This window comes from Numenius arquata, chromosome 4 (genome assembly GCF_964106895.1).
Source record: "Numenius arquata chromosome 4, bNumArq3.hap1.1, whole genome shotgun sequence".
NCBI classification, from domain to species: Eukaryota; Metazoa; Chordata; class Aves; order Charadriiformes; family Scolopacidae; genus Numenius; species Numenius arquata.
The window spans coordinates 24,739,294-24,763,270 of NC_133579.1; the positions used below are offsets into that span (position 1 = coordinate 24,739,294).

General features: G+C 38.9%; 1 protein-coding gene across 1 annotated transcript in view; it reads right to left on the bottom strand.

The window, feature by feature from the left end:
- Positions 1-23,977, bottom strand: part of PIEZO2 (piezo type mechanosensitive ion channel component 2) — a 325,545-nt gene that overhangs the window by 75,010 nt on the left and 226,558 nt on the right. The window contains exons 9-20 of the mRNA XM_074146852.1: positions 23,603-23,734; positions 22,477-22,515; positions 20,530-20,668; positions 19,987-20,126; positions 17,506-17,742; positions 13,987-14,110; positions 12,096-12,376; positions 11,273-11,421; positions 10,355-10,528; positions 7,030-7,071; positions 2,784-2,816; positions 2,206-2,438 (exon numbers count right to left, since the gene is read on the bottom strand). Of these exons, the coding sequence (XP_074002953.1) occupies positions 2,206-2,438; positions 2,784-2,816; positions 7,030-7,071; positions 10,355-10,528; positions 11,273-11,421; positions 12,096-12,376; positions 13,987-14,110; positions 17,506-17,742; positions 19,987-20,126; positions 20,530-20,668; positions 22,477-22,515; positions 23,603-23,734 (1,723 nt within the window). The remainder of the gene's footprint in view (positions 1-2,205; positions 2,439-2,783; positions 2,817-7,029; positions 7,072-10,354; positions 10,529-11,272; positions 11,422-12,095; positions 12,377-13,986; positions 14,111-17,505; positions 17,743-19,986; positions 20,127-20,529; positions 20,669-22,476; positions 22,516-23,602; positions 23,735-23,977) is intronic.

The window sequence follows — 23,977 nt, forward strand, 5'->3', positions numbered from 1 at the left end:
CCATCCCAGGACAGACACCTAAAACAGGCAAGGCAAACTGTAGTTCAGTTGAATATTTCTCTTAGTTGAAAAGGGAGTGAAAAAGGAACTTTAGCAAGTTCAGATCCTGAAGTTGAGTTAAAGCATCCCTTCACAGACAGTATTTTGCTAAAAAAGCCATCCTCCCAAATAATACCCCAGTGAGCAAGCATATGGCAACATCTATTACATATGAGTATATATGACAATACATATGCTGAACAGTGCTCACTAAGTGCCATCTTTGCTTGTGGGCTGGCTATAAAACTGTTTCACCAGGCTGGTATATATTAGTATAAAGTCTTCACATTGTATTAGGGGTTTCAGAAGCACTGCAGAGAGTAGGAAGGATTTTGCATGCTGTGAGAATATTCTTACAGTTAACATCAGAGATGGAAACATTTGCAAGTGACACCAAAACACATCTCTGTCTAAGCTGGTAAAAATGTAAAGGAGTTATCAGTTTCTGTATATAATTATTTCGACTTCTCTGGTTATTTTATATATAAAGCAAACCAAGATGGTTATCCTGTGCTTACTTGTGTGAGGAATACGTGCACACTTGTGTGAAAAAGCAGACTTTTGGAATACCTGACAAGCAAATTCCATTTTTTTTTCCTCTTCTGCCCTTTTTCTCCAACCACAACTTAGAAAATCCTAATAAAAATGCTGTTATGTAAATTCCATGAGTACATAATTAAACTGACAAATTATTTAAGCTATAGAGCTCTAATCCTACACATGCAGCTTTATGGCTTTATAGGCGCAATGAGTGTATTTAAGGAAAGTCTTTATTTATACAAGTAGATGTTCTCACTCATTCTTTCATTGGACTTATTTTAATTTGTAGCGTTGCCACCATGCAAGATATATCCAGACAGTGCCCGTTACGTGGAGCAGGCAAGTAAGGTACTGTAGCGAGCTCTGCCTAGCACATCCAGGCACCACATGCACCGGGAATAAAATATAAACCTGACTGCAGCCATTGAAAAATTGTACATCATTGTGTAATAAAGTCTGCACACTTGAACATGTTAAAATAATGTCAAAACTCCAGCCACATGGCTATACAAAAATGATATACCTCCTTTGTAGAAATAAATGCATGTACAGCTTAAAGGTGGATCACACATGGCAAGCAGCATCTTGTGCTGCTGCAAAGTCCCACTCAATGTGGTACAGAAGAGGCCCCAGGGAGAAGGCTGCAGCTCCCCACTTCCCTGCTTGCATTTGTCACTGGACAGGGTAACCTCCACCAGCTGGCCTCTGTCCCCAAGCCCTTCCAGCATGCAGGGATAGCCAGAGTGCAACAAACTCATCATCCCTCATAGAGCACGTGAGAGCTGGATAAGGAAGGTTTCTGTGACCCATGAACACCCCTGTGAGGGAAGATATCTAAGCCAGGAAAGGTAAATAGTTTCAGCTCAGCTTCCCTGAGCTGCCATTTTGCCTTGACAAAGACCCTGCCCCAATTTATGTGTCACAGTCCTGTGAATATTGGCATGAGCAACTAAATCTGTGGTAAGGCCATTTCCAAACAACACAGCTTCTTTGGGTGTTAAATGCTCTTCCCTGCATTTCACTCATGACATATTATGAACTGAGTTACGGAAATAATTCATGTTAGGAGTCCATCCTAGCAATATCAAGGATGACAACATCAGCTTTACCCATGTTTGCCCTTAATCATTTTTACGTTCATCTGGCATCAATTACACATTCCATATTCAGAAGTGAAAAGTATGACAGTAATGTGCACATGAATAATGAAGCAAAGCCATTGGGACTTCAAGTGGAGTGCCTTGAAAGCATGCAGTATCAGAGATTAAATATGTATGTGTATTTTCTTTGTTGTAAAGAGATTTCACTCTAAAGGAGTTCTTAGGATTTGGAGTAACCTCTTATTAATCTCACCCAAACCACCTCGAAGAAAGAGGTGGGGTTTCTTTTGTCATCCTCTCAACAAACTACAGAAACAGTATGATTTTTCCCTAGAAGAGACTGTACCCTGTTGAATAATTGACAAGTAGTCATCTGCTCAATTCAGGCTCTTTTGGCAAAGACTGTATGTAAAATTAGAAGGAAAAACTGATGACTGAAGTGAGCAGGGATGACCAAGAATGAACCATGTGTTGTCACTCTTAAGTAAGGCTGAGGAAGGCAAAATTTGCAATCTGCAGAGCTTACCTGTAGTTTCTTCTTCCTGTGATTCATTGTCTTCATCATCATCATCTTCCTTGTCCTCATCTTCCTTTTCTTCTTCTTTTCCTTTTTTGACCCTCCCTTTCCCTCCCTCCCCCTCTGGCTCTTCCATTCTTTTCTCACCAGCCTCTTCCAGCATTTTATCCTCTTCCTTTTCTCTGCTGGCTGTTAAATTCATCATAGTTATGTCAGGCAGGCTTCCATCTTGGTGCACCAGTCTGTTGGTAAATAGTAGCACATCAGCAAACTGAGCAATAATGACATTGTAGTCTTTTTCTTTTTCAAGATGTATAATTAGAAAAAAAACCCCGTTCATGGAAAATGCCTTAGAGGTGGAAAAGCTAATGATTCTGGTACTTTCTCCAAACACACACTGCAAATTGAGTTGGAATGTATTAGTAGCTACTTCTCACTCAGATACTAATGGTTAGTTAGTAATGAGTGGTATAGACACTTAAACTTGACATTTTCCCCACTGGAGAAAATGGTCAGAGTTTAAGATGTAGAAGCATGAAATGACATTGTTTAAGAGGAAACATTTCATGACTTCATAGGGGACTTACTCATTTTGGTGGTTTGGTATTTTTTTCTTGAGGCTGCTCAAAGTAATTGGAACAGAAAGAAAAAGGGAGATGAGAACAGAGGGGTTACAGAAGAAGGTCATCGACAAATATGTCATGCTACGTCACAAGTCATAAAGCATTCTCCTACTCCATCTGCAGAAGCCTTCTGATGCCAAGAGCATGCCATCATGACATTCACAGGGCGCTTCTATAAAGAAACACGGAATTGCAGCACAGATGGAAAGGGGACAACCTATTTACACCAGTGCCAAACATGGTCAGTGCTGTACCATGCTGTCAGTAATGCAGCTGAATGGTTGCAAGTATGTGACTGATACTGACTGTAAGTGCATTTCCACCTTCTTCCAATTCAAAGATGCAGCTGGGAAGCCAATGAATTTGCAAATTTTCCCCCAGCTATAAGTTTAGGAACAAACGAAAGCAAAAATTCCATGGCTGTGGCTTCAGTATGTTTTATCATGACTGACTTTGATAGTGTCATTCATTCTCTCTCTCTTTTCTACATCCCATGGAAAATTCTTCCTAGATTTCTGTCTCTTACTAAATCTATTAGTAATTTTCACACTACCAAAACTGTGACACAACTTATTTAACACAGAAATGGCATTTGTCTATTGCCATGGTGCCATTTTTTTCCTGAGATTTATTCAGGATGCACCTTTTCTTTACTGAGAAAAGAGATGGCTTCAGATGTTCTCTTCTTTTTTTTACCCCAGCTGTGCTGTTGGGACTCACCTCCCATATTTGCAGAGAATTCATTTTTCTGAATTCTCTGATCCTATGTGCTTTGCTGAGCTTTGAATACGACTTCTTGCAATAAGGGCTCTCTTTGTCAAGTGCATATCTATATGATCAGGTCACTAAATATTTAGTTATGCTATTGAAATTACTACACTCAGCACGCTTTCAGTCCAGACGTTTCTGGACTGTTTCTGGACTAATGCAAATGGCTTTAGTATGCTACAGTACCATCTCAGGGATTTATTTTTCATGACGTGAAATTCTGGCATACTACCTTTTAGACAGGAAATTGTGCCAATTTTAACAAGGATTTTTACAGTTCAAGAAACTATAAGTCTAGATTTATCTGTCTGATCATTAAAAAATAAAAGCTCAGGCTAAGCAGTTAAAGAGAAAGTCAAACAAGCAGAATTATTTTTCAAATACTTGAGAATTGCAGTTTCTTCAAGATGGAAACTTTGGTGGCTCAAAGGAAGGAAAAACTACAGAACTTTGTCTAAATAATCCTGAAGTAGAAATGCTATACCAATTACCAAAAAGCAGAAAAGGTAGTTTAAAAGCAGAAGTTTAAGAAGACAGTCAAGCATCAAATAATCTCAATGAACAAATACATCCATGACAATGACTACCAAAGTCCTTCATCATGGATTGCGATACGAATCTGTGTCCAGTAATTTGAAAATCTCTTATACTCACCAATATATTCAGTAGCTTTGGACTAAATATCGGGCTTTTTTTCCGATACACTTTATTTTCATATTTAAGCTAGCTTATATACTAAAAGTATATTCAAATATCTGTAGTAAAATGGCAAAAAAATAATATTGCCTAAAATGACATAATCTAACTTTGCATGTCTATCTAAAACTCTAATAATGTACCAACAGGAGGGTCACATATAAAGAAGAGAGAATGAATTTTCAGTTCAGTTCGAATGTCATGGAGATTCTCAGTTACAATAAATCATCAGAGCCCATTTAAAAGGCAATACCCAATGAAACTAAAGTATCCCTGCAATCAGACAGGCTTTGCACATGTGTGATTGCATTGATTTTAATGAGGTATCTTCCCAGCTGACTTTTACAATGGAAAAACCTACATTCACACTGGTGTAAATCGAGGATTTACTGACTTACCTGAGTGTAAACACAGTAACCCTATAGGATTTTGTATGAAAGGACTCATCTTTCTCTTGCTCATATAACTCTCATCCATATCTGGGAGGTCCAGAAGGTGATGGAATTATAAAGATGCATACATGCAATATATATACCTGATAAAGCCTCAAGATGAGCTTAGTTTTCAGTATGTTGGCACTTAGTTCTACTGGCATCAGTAGGCTTGAGCACAGGACCATGTGCTCAGGAGACCCAAGACCCATTATTTAAAAAGTTAGTGTACTTGAAATCTTTCTTCTTAAACCTCCTCATTTATTGCTAGGGTTGTTGTTCCTCTTTTTTTTATTTTTTTTTTTAACTACAAGATCATATGATATAGTGTAACAGACAACACTTAGACAATAGGATCTAAAAACTGGACTAGCTTAGAATATCTAAGACAAGCCAACCATACAGGCTTCACAGCTAGTCAGGTGTAACTTCAAGTTGGAAAGCACATACTGGTGGGAAACTATCAGGAATAACACAAAGGTATTGTCTCGGTACTTAGGAAGAAGAATAACTAAATAATAATGCAGACAATAAGCCTTGAAGGTACAGCCACTAATGCTTGTAAATGAGAGCACTTCCTATCCTCAAATTCATTAAACATGGTATCAATAACAAATATACTAGCAGAGTTAGTTTTAGGCATCAAAACAATTTTAGAGACACTAAAATCAGGCATGTGTCCCATGTCCTTGCTGGACTCCTAGTACTTTCATCTATTTGTAATTTGCTAGAGCAGAAGATTAATTAACAACAACTTACTGGATGCATTATGAAACATCTTTAGCTTTGATAATTTTTTTTGCAGTTTATGAATTGCTTGAAACCTTCTGGCTCAAAACAATTTTTTAGAGTATTTGTCATGTACAGCCTTAATAACAACGCTTTCTGCTCTGCAGAACATTAGTGACCCATCTCCTGAATATCTGGCGTGCAAGATTCAAACCAAGAACATGGCACCATACCTCTATCATCAGGGCCCTGAGAACTTCCTCTGCCCTTGCAGGGGGTTTTGCTGCCTGCATCCAAGGCCACGTTGATATGTGTTGGGGTCTGTGCAAGCCAAGAATCCTCAGGGCAAGGGTTCCCTCTCCTTCCTTTGGGAGCTGCTTTCACGCAGAGGCACTTGCCCCTACCTTGTGGCTGCATTGCAGCTGTGTCTGCGCTGGCTCCCGTGCCTCCCTGCCCCTAAGCCTGACACACAGACTGATTCCCTGCTTTCACCTCCGATCTGGCTCACCCCTATGAGCTGGGAGCTCCCCAGGCTGTGGATGACCCTGGTTACCATCTGTGGACTAGATCCTCATCCTCAGTTGATGCTTCTCATTCTTGACTCCCTGTGGGAGAGAGCCCTGGCTTGCCTGCCTTTGCCGAGCTGCCTGCCCTCGCTGCTCACTGACACATGGGCTTCCTACAGACCAGGTTTCCAGCTCTGGTGAACTTTTAAGAACCCTGGCCTAAACTATGTGTTGACATTTGAAAAAGGAGCGTGAACATGACATATAAATTAACTTCTTGTTAGAGCAGGTAGTCACAAATATCTAAACAAGAGGTTTTCTTGGCTTTTCTATTTATATTCAGTAGTGACAACATAGTCAGAAGTCCTTCTATTCTTGAAGCTGATTAAACAAAAGCCCACATTTACTCCAATCAAATATTTTGAAAGAAATCTAATTTATGGAAATGTTTTTAAGATACCATTTATAAAGGGCTGAGGATGATGGCAATATGGGCTTTTATAGTTTGGATACTGCAGCACCCAACTCAGCCTATGAATTAATATCCTTATCACGCAGTGGTTCCAGTGTGCTGAATGTTCCATTTCTGTCTCTGAATTGAGAAATCTCAGTCTGTTCAAACTCATAACACATATTGCACATTTAATTGACCTGGCCCTCAAATTCCCTTTCTTAAGTGCTTGTGAGGAAGACAGGGACGTGTGTCTGTGTGTCTGTGTGCACATGCAAGCATGCATCTTTCCATGCACAAACAAAGGGTAGATAAACGAGCCTCCTCAACCAAGTCTTTTGTCTGCAGCCAATTACAAATAGCACCAATTATTCTTGTATTGAGGCATGGGCAAAGTTTCAGAGAAGAATTCCCAGCCGGGAGATGAACTCACAACGTATACATATGCAGGAGAGATGTATTAACTGCTTCACCAGCTTTAGGAGACTACAATACCTGTACAACATTCTCTGCCTGCTTACTTCACAGTACTGTGCAGCAAAAACATACTTTGTTTTAAGGCAATTAAGAAGTAACAAAAAGGTTAAGGTATATTTGTTTTAAAGGAAAGGAAGAATTGAAGTACCCACCTATTAATTATTAGATAAACACGGCCATTGACTTTGGCATGGCTATGAGGTGGGAGATGAAAGCACAAGAATGCATGAGACGAAAATGGGAAATGAATTAGAGAGAGAGAAAAGGAAACCATTAAATAGGAACGAATGCACTTCCCTGTCTACCAAGAGAGACACATTGTCATAACAAAGCACAATCTGAAAGCTTAACATACACCATGCAGTGAAAAGTCTAGGAAGCTTATAAATGTAGCACTTCAAAGTTTAGATGGTATGCAGCCTCAGTTAGAACTGCAGGGTCTTCTCATAGACCCCAAAATGTGAGAACACCCTCTACTGCTTTATCTCAAGTAAGGCACAGAATATTCTGCATATTTGTAAAAAGAACTACTTTCCTCCTTTTTTTTATTTAAAGGTGATTATAATGGAGCATCATACCACAGAAGTTACCTGCCTCACAGCCTTTATCTCTGCCATATCATAATTCATGGTGCAGCCAGAAAATGGGTTTGGGAAGTCCTAATCAGAAGGTTTTTCTTTCTCTTGCAGATGTAAAATTGACCTTTATAAATAGTGAGAAGTGCCTCACTCTGCCAGTTCCAGTGTGCCAGTCTCTGTCCCCTCTATTTGCAGCTGGCAGAGCCTTACCCTTGAACTCACTCTGCAAACTTTGCTCATGTGAAACAGCATTTTAATACATAAACAGTTTCAGCAATTTTATCAGGGCTTTTCAGTTAGACACAAACATAATGCCATAATCATACATGGTAGTTCAGGGGCAGATGGAGGAACTGGAGCTGCTTTCCCTGTAACTTTCATGACTAGCTCTCACCTGCTGCAGCTGTTTTAACAAGTTCGCTATTAAAAGGATTGAGTTCTGTCTGCTTACTCAAAATTAAGGTTCCTTATGTAAAATTTTTTGTTTGCTACAGAAGCAGTAGCATAAAAGCAGTTTTTAAAGGTAAACTAGCTGTTGAGTGAATGCCAGTGTTTTCAAAGCCAATTAAGTTTTAGTGGCTTTGTAAGAAAACTGCACATATACATATGAGTCTTCAATTTGTGTTTTAATTGTTCCTCCAACTTATTTCTATTGCTAGCATTACTGTTAAGCTGGAGCTGGTTGTTGTGCTAATTCTTACCCAGCTTTATGCATCATCAGTACAAATGTCAGCTGAGCTTTGAACTAAGAAGTTGGCTGATGCTCAGTACTGATTTATTGCATCAAGGCAAAAAACAGCTGGATCTTCTTATGTCAGGCAGCATTAATGGTAGTACAAAGCAGAAAAAGTGTTCTGATTGGGGTATTGGACATACTCGTATAAGTTTCCAAGAAGGAAAAAATGATACATGTGATAACTGTGATTTTGAAACGCTGCAAAATGGCAAATGAAGCATATATTCTATATTTAAGAGTTAAAAATATCTAGCTACTTATCTGACAGCTAAATACAATCTAGTACACATTTAGACTAAAAAAAAGCATTATAGTAGCAAGACAAAAAAGCTAGTGATAACACATGATCCTCTTTACCTGCCATTTTACTTCAGTAAAAAGCCTGGTGCGACAACTAATGTCTACTTTCAGCACTGTATCTCAAGGCTACTTACTCCTGGCAAAAAATTTTTGCTCTCAACAAGACACTGAAAACATTTTGTGTCTTCAGTACCAGTAGTTCCACCCTTTGGGAATGATGTGACTTTAGTCACAGTGATTCTCTTCATGCCAATCTTTGGAGACCTGTGTAATATTTTGATATTTTTCATGTATAATAGAAAGATTTGCAAGTAGTGGCTTCACAGGCAGCCTACTGTACCATGAACCCACCTAAATCCCGGGAGTGCCACGAGTTTGCTTTTTTCAATTTTGTGCCTACTGTATTGCACTAAGAGGGAGGTGGAAGCTGTTTTGATGTTACTCAGGACAAGTGCAAAGTGTTTGGGCTACAAAAGAGCTTGAGCAGCTACTGCAAACTGTCATGTGTTCCCCCAAATGCCTCAGCCCAGGAACAACCCTCATTTCAGCTCAGGCACCTATCAGGGCTCTGGTTTCAGGGCTTGGCTGCCAGTTCAGAGATGTTAATGTGCACTTGCTGCTGCACAAGAAGTCTGCTATAGGCAAAGAAAGTTTGCTCACAGGCCATTTCAAAGGGCCCTTGAATCTACCAGCACATTCAGCAATTCAAGAAAAGACAAAGGAAAGGGTATTATGCAAACAGCCATTAAAAAAAGTAAGTTAAAACAAACCCACAACATTGTTAGGAAATTTTGTAATGTTTGATTTGTTCTGGTTTTAGCAATTACCTACATACAGAAACTGGAAGCATTCTTTAAATGTAGAGCTTATTCTAATGCGCTAATGATAGGGACACAAACATACTTTTACCATACACTGTAAAGTAGCTTCATATTAAATCTGAAATGCTTTTCTAAATCTAGCAAGTCCTAAAGCAAAATTCTCTGTTAAGACAAACTGTCATTATTCCACAACACACCGTGGTGTACACGATGTTATGCAGCTAGCCCCCATTCACAGAAGTACAGCTGAGTTACACATCACTGGACAGGTAAACACTCTAGAAATAGTGTCTAAATGAATTGGTTTCCTCAACCAACTAGAGTAAATGTCATCACATAATATGACACTATGTACTATGAAACCATTTCTCTCTCTTATACTCCTAAATCCTAGGCCAAATATGTTTTTATACAGGAGAATATGGAAGACTCAAACTCAGGAAAAGTGAGGCCCCAGAATCATGAAAAAATGGTAATGAACTTCTTGATGAGACCGCTAAATATCTCAAACAGATAGCATAGCCAAGGTCAGTACTCTTAAGAGTGACCACAGGTTTGGGATTTTTCCATTTCTGAAGTTCAACTTTACAAAAAGGCCTAATTGTCCAATGCAAATGTGGTATTTGCCAACGATATCCTGATATTTATTTGGCCCTCAAAACGGACTTTGAAAACAGAAGTGACCCCAATTAAAGACCACATTTCCTATTATTGATAGGATTTACAAAAAGGCACACATAGCAATTAAGCATCTACCTCCTATTAAAGGTCAAAGCCAGTGAGATAAATACATAAATACTAATAGTACCTTTGAAAATGTACCTCAAAATGAAAAATTTCAGTGTGTAAGGGAAAGTGGGGGAAGACAGATACTTTAGTTGTTGTTTGTTTAGCAGGGTGCTGGATACTGAGCACCTTCTTTTTAAGCCAGGTACTCATAGCAAAGGAAAATAATATCTAATGAAAAGTGAGCATTTCAACACAGTCAGAAACGGCATTTTCATACAGATAATCAATAGCTGCATTTATTTTGTTTCTTTACCTGTAAATAGTGTTGTCCTGTTTGCTGGTTACAGCTTTTAAATCAGTGAGCTGGAGAAACCGGTCATGGAAATAGTGAAGGTGTAAGATACACGCCAGTAGGAAGGAGGTGGGAATAAAGATGCGTGTGAATAGCTCAGCCACAGAAAACTGTTTTAAGCCAAGGTCCGCTAGTCTGGAAAAAAAAAAGTAAGCCACTAAGCCACCTTTTCACACCAAAATCTTTTTCTTGCCATGGGACATTATTAGAAATCATTTGCAATAGGAAATAAGGGGTTGGTACTTGTTATGTGGGTTTAGTTTTAAAAATTCTTCTACATCAGCAAGTTTTACAATGCAAATATCTTGCATTTGGCTCAGTAATGTAGAGAGATTTTGTAAATGTACAGAGTCAAATGAACCAACCCTGCCATAGATCTCTTGAACCAGATGAGTTGGCTCTGATTGAAAGTCCTGCACTGGAGATCCACTCATATTGCACATACTTTCTCATGTAAGCTCCTGTTGACAAATGCCCAACACACCATGAGAAAGAAGAAACACAGCCACCCTTATTAGCAGGAAGGCATGTCCACCTTCACCAACTCCAGACATTCTGCAAATCTACCCTTAATCTCTTCCCTCATCTTGCTCCTATAGTCAGAGGTATAGAGGAGTAGTGGCACTGTATTGGGAACAGGAGTAGTGCCAAAGCCTTGGCAGCAGAAGAAATATGACTCTTTGAGCACCTCTCATGCCTTTGCTCATCTCTATTTTTACACCAATAAATCTATGGCTTCAGAGCTGAGCGAAGTCAGCTATGCCTGGGGATGGTCTCATCATTTTTTTCTAACACAAGAAGGAAGACTGCTCTCGGAGCATTCCACAACACTGAACTCAAAAGTCCAAAGAAAAAATGAAATTAATTAAAAACACTTACTTTTTTTCATCCAGGCCTGTCATGTTCTTCCACAACCCAGGGAATGACTCAAACTGGTATGTATAGATGAAGATAAGTACCAACATCGTGTAAACAACCACTGACATCCAAAAGTATTTTAAAATCTTTCTCCACCATTCATAGTGCACCTGAAAATCACACACTAAAGATGTTGAAACAAGTTGAAGGCAAAGATACTGACAAAAGTACTGACAACACTGCATTGGCAAAGAAAGACTAAGAATGCAATTTTTCTTAGCTGGCCTGAAGTAAACAACACTTCGTCAACAGCAGCCACAGTTCCTTGAGAAACAGTTTTTATTCCTGATACACCTGCACCCAAGTATGGACTTTTGTGTAAAAATGTCTGTTGGGACATGCCCACAGATATAAAAGCCAGGGACAGCTTCAGTCACTCAGGTTCATCAACATTAGTGATGACAGTTGAGGAAGAGAGGGACCCCCTGCTCATTGGGGTGTGGAGGCTGTGTGGACCAGTTGTCACAAAAACTGGTGGCTATGTTGGACATGCACAGGCACAGAATTTTCCCACACAGGTTCCAAAGCTCGCAGTGATGTGGGGTGGAGTCCCAAAAAGAGGTATGTATTGTTTGTATCTAATTTATGTGCACTTCCCCTGTCACTGTAATCAAAAGCCAAAGGAGAATCGGTCTTAACCCCTTCAAATGATTTTATTATGTTGCATCTAGCTAAAGAACACACGCACTGTTTATTAAATCTGTTCGGAGCTACTTTATTGCCAGTTAAAGGTATGACACATTGTATTTAAGAACAAAATTTAGTTAACACAGGTCTCACTTACCTGATAGAGGGCCACACAGAAGAGGAACAGTACCATATAGATGATTTTGTACATGACAATTCTACCCTCAAAGCTGACAAAGAAGAACATGCCCCCACAGACGTAAATCCAGTACTTGATGAACATAGCCATCACCAGCTTCCCCAGGACTTTCATAATATCCTGTTCATCCTCATCATCCTCTTCCTCCTCCTCCTCCTCCTTCTCCTTCTCCTTTTCTTTCTCCTTCTCCTTCTCCTCCTCCTGTTCTTCTGCCACTTCTCCCTCTTGCAACTCCTCTTCTGCAAACACAGAGTCACATTTGGCCTCTGTCTGTTTTGGGGACTTTTAGTGAGAATTGAAATGGGTGGAAAGTAAAATCTCTGCACACAACACAGAAATTTAAAACACAATATTCACAAGAGACTGTAATTCTGAATTACATGCCTCCGGAGCAGGGGAAAGAGTTTTAACTTCATATGAGCTTTAATCTGCTCCTGGAGTCATACGGTGCATAGCTATACATCCTTACCAGACACCCATCTTCACTTTGTCTGAAATGCAGGCAGCTGTAGTGGAAATTTAGAGCCTAAGGGTTGTATAACGGATAACAGTCAAAACACTTTCCATAGCAAAACCTATACTCCCAGAATTGTCTTTTAAACTGGAAAACAAAGAAACCACCGCACCACCAGAAACCTCTCATCTTGAGTTTAAACTCACATCTTGAGTTTGAATCTCTCATCTTGAGTTTTGTCCTTTAGAGAATATTGGGGTTACCTCCACAAAACACAAGCAGGAGAAAACATTAACATAAAACCAAACAAGCTTAAAAAATATAAAAGCTGCACTAACACTGCTGGGTTTTTTTTTCAAAGAAAATACCACTTTTCCAACTTCTTCTGCTGTACCTGAGCATTGCAGAAAAGACAAGCTGCTTTAGCCCCATGAGGAGGTCAGGATTCCCCAATTATTAACCTTGTGAGGCTTGTGGAGGGCGGGGTAAGTGTCCCCCCAATAGCAAGTACACATAAGCAAGTATCCAGATAGCAGGGCTTGTCAAACTCACAGCATGTAGCTGTAATGCTTTTCTTCTTCACATTGGGAACAGTATCGATACTTCACCACGAAAAGGCTTGCCCGTTCCTTTTGTTCCACTCACCATCCCTCTTCTCAGAGTCCTTCCTTGCTCTTGCCTTGCAAATCCTTGCAGTGCTCAGGTCTGACACTGATGAGACATTTTACTGAGACAAACTCAAACAGGGAGCTAAATCACTCCTTTCCAGGCTGGCTTTCTACCATTTCAGTGAGTTGACCTTGTTCAGATCAACATCCAGAGAGACGGAAAGGGGAAAGAAAGGTTTGGGGGAACATGTGCCCAATAGCAAAAGAGAGAACAGGCCACCAAACTGTTAGATGAGCTGAAACTGTAGCAGTAAATTTTGCTCTCGGGTATGCTTCTGAGAGAATGAGCCCCTGCACTGAAAATATACATGCTTATTTTCCCATTGAAGTTAGTAGTTTAACTTCCGGTTTTGCAGAAGTGTTTCTGTGCAAAAACAAATTCCAAGGAATTTAGCAACTGACTGTTCCTATGTAAACTCTTCTTCTCCTGTGGTTAAACTCCTGCAGCAATTAATCTGCTGGTTTGAGTCCGGGACACAGGAGTAAACTGATTATTTTAAAGTTCTATGACATTTGTCAAAATTTTAACTACCTTCCATTTGCAGTGCAACAGTAAAGACAATTCTCATTTTAATTGCATTTCTGAAGTTCAAAGGTGCTTTATTTTTATATCCGGAGAGATAGTTGCACACAGATTTTATAATCTTGCTAGTTGCTTTCAGCATTACAGAAATGCAGTAACTGAACTTCTATCATGACTGAAGGACTGAATTGGACATGGCTTTACCTTTCTCTTCACTTTCTTCATTTCCAACTTTGACCTCAGACAAAGTAGCTTCTTTTATCTGAAGTGCTTTTTGTTCAGTGAGGTGTTGCCTAAGCAGTAGCCAGAAAGTAATTGTGAAAAGAATCTGCAAACAAAAATCAAAACAAAACCAGACTAATTGTATGTCCTATATCCTGCTAATACAAACATATGTTTTCATAAATTTTGCAAGCCTTTGTTTTCTCTGTCCATCAGAAAATGGCAACAATGGCATCAATGTCGAAATGCATCTTTGTGGAAGTTAAGTCATTTAGGAAACATGCTGCATTAAATCAACTTTATTTCATTTGCACTTTTCCATTGAGTAATAACTTTCCACTTTGCATCTTTTCTTAAAGGTATTTACCTATATGGTTCTATTCTCCCCTGTTCTATTCAGTTTTTAAGGATCTTTTCATTATATATCAATTTGTATAACATCCATCTGTCATTTTTTGTCCCATTTTGCAGGGAAGAAGCACAGGCAGGTGAGTGTATTGTCATTGTTAGGGTTTGGTATATATCCTACAACTTTCAGTTTAGGAGACTTGGTACTTTAGGTGCTTAAATATAATCAGTTTAAAAATCAACAATTTCTTTGTATGTCTTTTAGTTACAAAAGACACAGTCATCTGAACGTGCCTTGCATTTGGAGCAGTTACAAGATTTAAGATGGCTCTTAATTCTTTGAAGACCTTTGAGAGATGATAATTCTGTAACAGCAGGATAGCTCATAAATAAATAAATCTCTTTAATGAAGACTGCATTTCTGTGTTTAGCAAAAAGCTAAATTCAACAGCTTGCAATACTGAATGGCCAAAATTCAGAAAACAGCATGAGCATCACACACTTGATTTTATGCTTACATTCTGCAAAGTTTCTACCAATTTCAGTGGTGCAGAACAAGGGTTATTTCACTACTTTATAAGCTAGAAGAATAAAATCTCAAATAGGGAACATGTAAGAGCCAAGTATTTTGCATACAATAGAATGACAAGGCTAGTAGTAGAATGTAAGGAACTCTCCTGTTTTTCATCTAAGGTGCAGAAACTTCATGGGGGAAAGGAGAGGTCCCTGGCTAGCGACAGCTGTTTTCACTGACTCTGTGATTAATACTGAGCTGCAGCAGAAGATTGTCAGCCTGTGTGAATTGTCACAGCTTCTCCAGATACCTCCTGGAGCTCTGGCTGTTGCAACAGAAACCACTGATATTGTAAAACACGGATTTGTTCTGCAGTTATTAACACCATCTCCCTGTTGCATTTACACCTTGTTCTCTGTGGCGTTTCCAGCGCCAGAGCTGCCTCTAAGAAAAATCCTATAGGATGGCAGATCAAAGAAATGCTTTTAGTCCATCTTTTACAGTATCCATGTTATTTCTTTTTTGGAGCAGGAAACACATAGCATGCAGAAAACTATGCAGAAAGAATTACAGTACATTTATTTCTATTTTCCTCTCTTTGCAGAATACAATATCCAATCTTTTTAATTTCAATCTTTATTCAAAGGGCTTTAAAGTAGGAATAATGGGGAGGAACACAGTTACTATCAGCCTTGAAAGGGAGCGAACGACAGGGCTGACAAGCAAAGGGCACCTGGGGTGATGTGAACAAAAGGAAACACATAATCAACAAAACAGGGCTTATGTGGGTTCATCTCAAGCATTTCTGTGTAAGCAAGGAAATTCTTTCAAGGTACCATTATAAGGCAACCTTCCAGATCCTTTGTGGGAAATCAGCTTGTCGGGCACCTCTCTGAAGTGCCTGTACACTACTGCATGCAGCATGGGGAAAAACCACAAGGAATTAGACACCTCTGTGCAGGGCTATGATCTTGTTGGGACCACAGAGGTAGAGTGTGATGGCTTGTGTAGCTACGATGGAGACATACAGGATCTTTAGGAAGTCCAGTCCAGGAAGATGTAGAGGTGGCCGCAATTTGACTGTTGTGTCCCATTCTGGCACCCGAGTACAAGAAAGACATGGGTGTACTAGAGAGAGACCAGTTGAATGGCTATGAAGATGAAGGGACTGCAGGACCTCTCCTATAAGGAAAGGCTGAGAGAGCTGGGACTGTTCAGCCTGGAGAAAGGAAAGCTCAGGGGGAGTCTCATCCAAAGTCTATAAATACTGAAGGGAGGGTGGAAAGAGGACAGAGCCAGGCTCCTTTCAGTGGTGCCCAGTGACAGGACCAGAGGCAAAGAGCACAACCTGAAACACAGGAGGTTCCCTTTGAACATCAGGAAACACTTTTTTCCTGTGGGGGTGACTATGCACTAGCACCAGGAGGTTGCGGAGTCTCCATTCCTGGGCATATTCAAAAGCCACACGGTCATAGTCCTGGGCAATAAGCTCTAGACATCCCTGCTTGAGCAGGAGAGTTGGACTACATGACCTCCAGAAGGCTCTTTCAACTTCAATCAGTCTGTGATTCTGTGAAATTTACAGAGTGCAGTATATTCAGCCTAACAAACCCCACTAGACATCTTCTATTAGTTTCATGGGTGTGGCCAAATCATCATATATACCCAAGTTTTCTTTCTTGACACCAGCTAGTTTTAGATATTTGATGATATAGCTAATAAGAAACAATGTCAAAGGTGCTTAAGATTAAGACAATTAAAACTCTTTAGAGATTTACAAAGTTGTTGAGAGAAACAGTAGAACTTCTCTTGCTGAACCCCTTGAGCTTTAGCTCTCTTACTAAACTAGCCCTACCTTTATGAGAGAAATAATACAGCACTCACTGATTTTCAAATACAAATGGTAATTGGGAGTCACAAGGGAAGTGATTCACTTAGCGCAAGGGGAGCAGCGCCAACTACATGCACTCTCTGAGATGCCCCTCTTGGTAGCTCTAGGAAGCAACTTCCTATTTATGCTCATGCCCTCCCCAAGAAGCAAACCTGCCAAACAAAATACTTTTTGTAGTGCTTTCAAGACATCAAAGAAAAAAAAATCTATCATGCACTGAGGTCAACAAACTCTCTTGTTTCTGACCTGAAATGGATTCCAACTCATGCTGCTTCAGGTACAAGGGTAAAGAATTAAAGCCCAATCACAACCCTGTACTGCTGCTTGTGCCAAATCATATGGGTGTGAGTAGTATCGGTAATTGCAATGACACCACAGTTCCAGTTGCCATCATATTCAGAGACAGCCCTGACATCCCATGGGTATTAATCTAACAAATCAAGTCACATCTAGTTTTGTGTCCAGTTTATAAGACTGGATTTTCTACAGAAATTCTGAATTTCCTACAGAATTATCATGAAAATCCACAAAGATGTCTGAAACATTTGTTTCGGTATTAGCTTAACAAACAAGAAACCATCTTCTGAACACTATTTTTTAATGAGTTATGCTTTATTGTAGAACTACTACTGAACATCGTTATACTGAATACTAAGGATTCACTCTTAAATGCCAAGAGAGTCACATTTTTTTATCACAATATCTTTTGTGGTTTTATAAATAAATCTCAGCTCTTTATAACACCTACCTTTGACGCCAACTCTCCAGGTTCCTTTCTTTCTAAAAAACCAGACACTTGAGGAAGCTCATCATTCTTGAGCTCAATACTCCATATATACTGCAACGTTAGCAGTAAATTTCCATAGAAAACCATGAACGGTGAACTGATCATGGCGTATTTCCTTCGGTCCCGAATCATCCACAATGTGCAAGACCAGATCAGTAACACAAAAGTCAACCAGCTGTGATATGTGATACTCCACGCCTTGTGGAAGGAGGAGAGAGAGGAAAAAATGTTTACAGCTACATTCAGGAGCAACATTGATGCGTATTTCCAGTTACACTTAATTTACACTTCTCTAATTAGCTCACATTATCATTACGATGAGACTCTCACCCATATTAATCAGCTACTGGGCCAGCTACAACAGACCCCTTGGAGAACGTGCAGAACATAGATTCTTAAGAAGTCCACAGCTGAGGGCGAACCCTTCCTTGTGCACTAATTGTACCTTGGTAAGGTTTGTAAGCAGACTTGTTGCTTCTCATTACACCAAACTAAATACAGACTAACTTTTGCACATACAAGATCTTCTTGCATAACAAGCAGCAAACAATTCAGAGTAGGAATAGCAGAACATATTTAATAGCTACTACATTCAAGGCCTTTGATGGACTTACAAAACTACGCTACCTCCATACTGTTTTAGCTTTTGTGGAAACAATTTAAAATGGAAAGCTATGGTATGTACACAATGCACACACCTAACCTGAAGAACATTTGGTCTACACTAACCATGTGATATTACCTGAAATACCCACAGATACAGAAAGTTTTCTAGAGCTTGCAGAAATCAGTTACTAAAAACTGCTCTATTAAACACTCAGGGAAAAGGATTAGGATTTTGAGTGTTTTTTATTAACACTGTGTTACCGACTTAGGACTAAATTAAACTATTTCCCTGGAAGTGTTCAAGGCCAGGCTGGATGGGGCTTTCAGCAACCTGCTCTAGTGGAGGTGTCCCTGCCCATGGCAGGGGGGTTGGAACTCGATGGTCTTTAAGGTCCCTTCCAACCCAAACCATTCTATGATTCTATGATTCTATATGCTGGTATAACTGTGGAATAACTGTCAATAAAACATTTTGGTTTCCTTTTCAATTTAAATAGAAAAGTATGAAACATTAAGACTATTTCAATGAGTTTAGCTCAACCCCCTTGGAAATTATGTCTTTTAAGGGTATGTGAAAAACACTAATATGTTACTTCTTTGTCTCCATACAGGAAAATAACATACTGAGCTGTCTTTGGCTATGGTTTAAGTGGAATATTCATCGTATTGCACCATAAATAAATTCATAAATGAATTTGGGTCATATAAAATGGGGATATATCACTAAGAAAAAAGCTACTAGTGTCTCAATATTAAACTACAAGAAAGCTCTTCAAATATATCTTCTCTTTTGATAGAGAGATATGACGCTAGAAATTAATCAAAAAGGAAATGTAGATCATATTTTAATAACATAGCATTAGAGTTTGAAAAATAGGAAAAAGAGACATTGTATTGACATGAAAACAACTACTTGCTAATGTCTCAGAATGCATCAAGCCAGATCCAGACTCTGCACAAGGAGTCTGCTTTATTCAGTTGAGAAACTTTTCCTGTTAAAGGACAGCAAATAAAGTTTGAAAATTTATGCAAACAAGAAGCAGCCAAGCTAATTTGTTTTACCATTTTTAAGGCAAATTTTGGCCAAGAAGCTTTACGGTTAATTTCATCACAGTTGAAACCTTTCCAAAACAGTAAAACTAAAGCTTGAATTGGGAATATGTAGCGAGATCTAATAATTTTGCTGAAAACTTGCTACAGTGCAGCTCAAGGTATTTGCATCGTGGGCTTAAAAGCAAGCAAGAACAGGAGAAAGAGAAATAAGGGTGGTAAGTACAACAATAGAAAAATCTTGCTTGGCACAAAGTTGTATTTCCTTGAGACCTTTCTGTGTCAATACAGGAAATTGGGCTTTACACATCTTTACTTCTCAAGAGTGTAACTGGATGCATGCTTCAACATGAAATAGGAACTATATTTTTTAAATTTACTATATCACTACGAAATCTTTAATTTTGTAGGCAAATTTTTGAGTGGAAGAAAAACATGACAAGCCTGCTTATACAGAAGCTTTGGAGAGAGGCTGTGTGGGATGAACCCCCAGTGGCTTTCTGACATTCAACAGACAACAAAACCCAGGGCTCCCAGTCCTGGAAATGTGATGCTTTACCCAGAACCCCACGTGTTGCCCTATTTATAGGTCTATAACAGGCCTGAGAATTCTGTATCAATAACATAAAACGGACCCAAAATGATGCAGACACTATATTGATATTTTCTAACTCTGATGCAAACACTTACTGAAAACCAACCAATGAGATTACTTTCAGGAAAACATTGAGAAGACAAGTTTACTTGTAAAATTAACAGCATTAATTTTTTGCTGCCAGTACTTACCATCATTGCTATCAGAGCACAAATATAACTTTGTTTCATGATAAACTGGAACACAGAGACCAGGGCATGTAATTTAACATTCTCTTTTTCCTCCTGAGTAACTTCCTCTTCCTCTTCCTCCTCCTCCTCCTCTTCCTTTTCTAAGTAGAAAAAGAAATTCTTATTTGCAATTCATGCTGGTCTAAAAGTAATTTATGCACTCTCTCCTGGAATGATTTCACTTCTAATCACTCTGATGGCTACTTCTACTGCAATCAGCAAGCTCAAGATGGGAGCCAAAGAAAAATTACATTTGAGCAGAGTAAAGCAACACAAAACCTGCAATTGCTGTGTTGTTAGGCAAAGTATTTTGGATACTATGTGCCTACAGCCCAGTTTACAAAACTGCCGTGCAGTCTGCCATCATCGTAAGGTGACAGCAATTATTTAACTTCAACAAGCCAAACAGCTTACCAAAATGAAAATAAACGCTAGCGGCAGTGAACGGAGATACAGAATAAGAAAAAATATGGAACTAAAGGTAATTCCCAGACAATTCACTACCTGACATGTCATCCGAAGGCTCCCATTTGTACTGTGGTGTTGAGTACATGTCTGCTTTGGCCGGACCATTTTCTAATGGCAGTGTGGGATGGATGGTGTGATAGTCAGCAGGGTTCCCGTTCACTGTTACCAGCAGCACCTGCCAGGGCAATGGAGAGAAGCACTGCATTTGGGGTGGCTCTTTGGACAATGTGATTCCTACTCCTGTGCTTCACTACTGTTGGATTGGCAGTTAAAGGAACTTAGCAACAGTTACTTCCTTCCAAAGAAATTGGTACGTTATAGTCATGTTGCATGCAAAAGTAGCACATAACAGCTTCCAAAATTAATTGCTGTTAGCTTTCTATGCAATATCAATAGGATTACAAATTGATTTCAGTGAAGAAGTTCTTTATCAACAGAAAAAGCTGTTGCATCTTTGAATTTCTATATTTTCTTTAAAAGATTGCAAGATTTTTTTCAAATTCCCAGAATGTCACATTGTATTAGGTAACACTTCAATTGACATGCAAGCGGTCTGAAAAGGAATAAAAGTGTGGATACAGAAGCAAAAGCAATTAAGTTACTGCAGTCAGCTGAGGCATGGTAAATGACTATTTGCATGTTCTTGGCCTATCCTACCTATGAAATTAAATAGCAAGAAAAAGCAGTGAAAAGGTGGACTAAGTTCACACATCCACAGATGGGGAAGGCTAAGGCTGATCACATGGCTCAGCACACAAACAGTAACTCAGTGAGCCCATCTTCAGAAATCCTGCCTTTCCCGGGTTAAAATGAGTTTTTACAGCCAAGATAGGAAAGTATCATTATATCTCCTGCATTTAACTTAAACCTGTAACCAAAAATTCAACTGCCTTTTTAGCCAAAATAATACATTGAGATTTTCAGACTTTAGTTCACATCTCATTATTTCCAGTAGTTATGAAAATTATGGTTGTAAATTACTTTCAATTTTAAGTTATTACTGGTGAGATCTACATTTGCTGTCGTTAATAAAACCAGTTGTGGTAATTTTTGTTATTGATGCCACATTTACGCCACTTGGTTGTACTAATTCAATGCTCTTTCATTGTTTTATTATTGTGAATTAAATTTCAGCCCCTGTGCTTCTTTGGATTAAGGTTCCAGCAACTATAATCATAAATAACTCTCATATTGGCAGAAATTCACATGGAATGTGTTGCTGATGGTAGTAAATGCTGAAGACTGACTTCTGCTTAGGCTGTCAGATAGGAGTGTATTTTGCCTGTTGAAACTATGCACAGGCACGTGTGGGCTGTTTCAGAAGAGTATCTGGGATATGTTCAGTTATATTCAGCAGCTACACCAAGCAGAGGCTGTAGGGCAAATTTAGGTTTGGTTATAGCTACTCCCAAAGTTCATCTGCATTTCCATTCTTCTGTGTATGCCGAACAGAGGGGATGTTTGTACTTGCAGAGTCTGCTAGGGTCTCTAGCAGTCAAGATAAATTGATCATTTGCTGTCTTTTCAAGCAAAGACTTGGATTTTCTGTAATCTGCAAATTGAACTCATATGTGTTGTCAGTCGTGCTTTAAGGGCCTCAGCATTTCAACACGAATGAAAGAAAAAATAGAGCAAAGAAGCTAAATTAAGTTTAAAGATGGCTTGCATTAGAAAGCATATTTTGAGATCTTATTTAAACCCAGTGAAATAGCAAAGATCGTTTGCCAGTTGGTACTACTACAAGCGGTCTAATTTCAAATGATCAATTTTAGGGCTAATCAGTGGTTTTTCAGCGCAATTATTAAGGAAGCAAAAAGGCAATTATATTTAGGATAATTAAGGCTGTAGGGTAAATGGCAGGCTAACCAAAATAAAGAAGTTTTAAAAATGTCATCTAAGCTTTTATCTGTATATATCAGTGTAATCCGTACTGACACACATTAAGAAGAATTACAAAATTACAAAGACTAGTAGTATACTAACATCCGATGGCTTGTATTCATCTTGGGTCATTGACAGAAGCTGCAAAAAGCAATGCAAGGACAAATTATTAAAGAAGCATGGCTCAAGCATTAATAAGTCTAACTTTTTGAATACATGCATGCATATTTGCTGACTTTTTCAGATTTGCACTAAGAAATTCAGAAAGAATTCTTAAAAAGCCAGCAGAATTGTACACTATGCTCCATAAAATGATATTTAGTGTGCCATACCATTGACATAACCTTACTGTGTGTTCCTGTGAATTCTAAACCAAAACTGAGAATGTTGCATCGAAATTTTAGGTACTAGGTCAAGGAATTAATCAGTATGGCATTATACTGATTAACTGCTTTCTAATGTCTTTCTAATGATCCGATGCTTAAAAACTAAGTTTTAAAATGATCATTAGAATTACCATAATTGTAAGAATACTTCCAATAAAATGTTTATACTAATATAAAATGTGATACTTCATTCATTTGCCAGCTTCTTTACCATTACTATTATTATGGTGAAGTTCTTGGGGCTTGAGTATATGTGGCTCAACAGAGTGTTTGTATATCCCAAATTTGACTGCAACTCATCAAATGAAATTTTGCACTGCAGCTGGTAAGGACAGATGGTACAAAGCCTTTCTAGAGGCTTTTACACCGTCTGCCTTACCTGCCCTGCTATAAATATCCAACAAGGGCACCAGTATACTTGGAGAAAGATAAGCTGGCAGTACCCCCATACCAATCACAGTGCTAATTAGCAGTTACAAGGCAGATCAGACCTTTACATTAGGATTTAGCTCCCTGACAGACTTTCTAGCTGTTTTGCTAGATAATGGCCTCATGCCAAAACCCTGGCCCTAAACTTCTTATATGTGGAAGCCAAAAACATAGAGCATGCTCGTCTTCTACTTCCTCACACTGGTTCTTTTTGTTTTATTAATTTTTACAAAATATATTCCTATCTGCCATACAGCCTTGATATTATATCTAATTTATATAATCACATGTGAAGATCTTCTTACTTGCAACCTATATAATGCTGCTCCCCTTAATTTCAAAGTAACTGTGATAAAATTAACTGAGTGATTGAAATACGTTAAATGCAGAGACCCTTCCCCCTCCAGTCTTACTTTTCTCTCATCGGTTGTATAGTGGCTTGCATACCACAGGCTGCGTCTTCTCTCCGCTGTCATCGGAACTGGGCTGCAGGCTATTTCTTTGTCATCTTCCCCGCTAACAGATTTCTCTTCATCAGGCATCTGCTAAAGAATATAAATGACAAGACTAGTTATAGCTCTCTAAATAACAATCTCACCAGAGGAATTTAAATTTTCCCCTAATTGACACTCTCTCTCCAAAGTATGTCTTTGAAACATCTTTTGGTGTCTAATGCACTCGATCTATGATAGATAACTCTTACTGAGATAACATTTTCAGAAATGATGACAGAACTTTTCTGTAACTGCTAGTCTGTCAATGCCAAGATGTTTTCCTGATAGTTACAA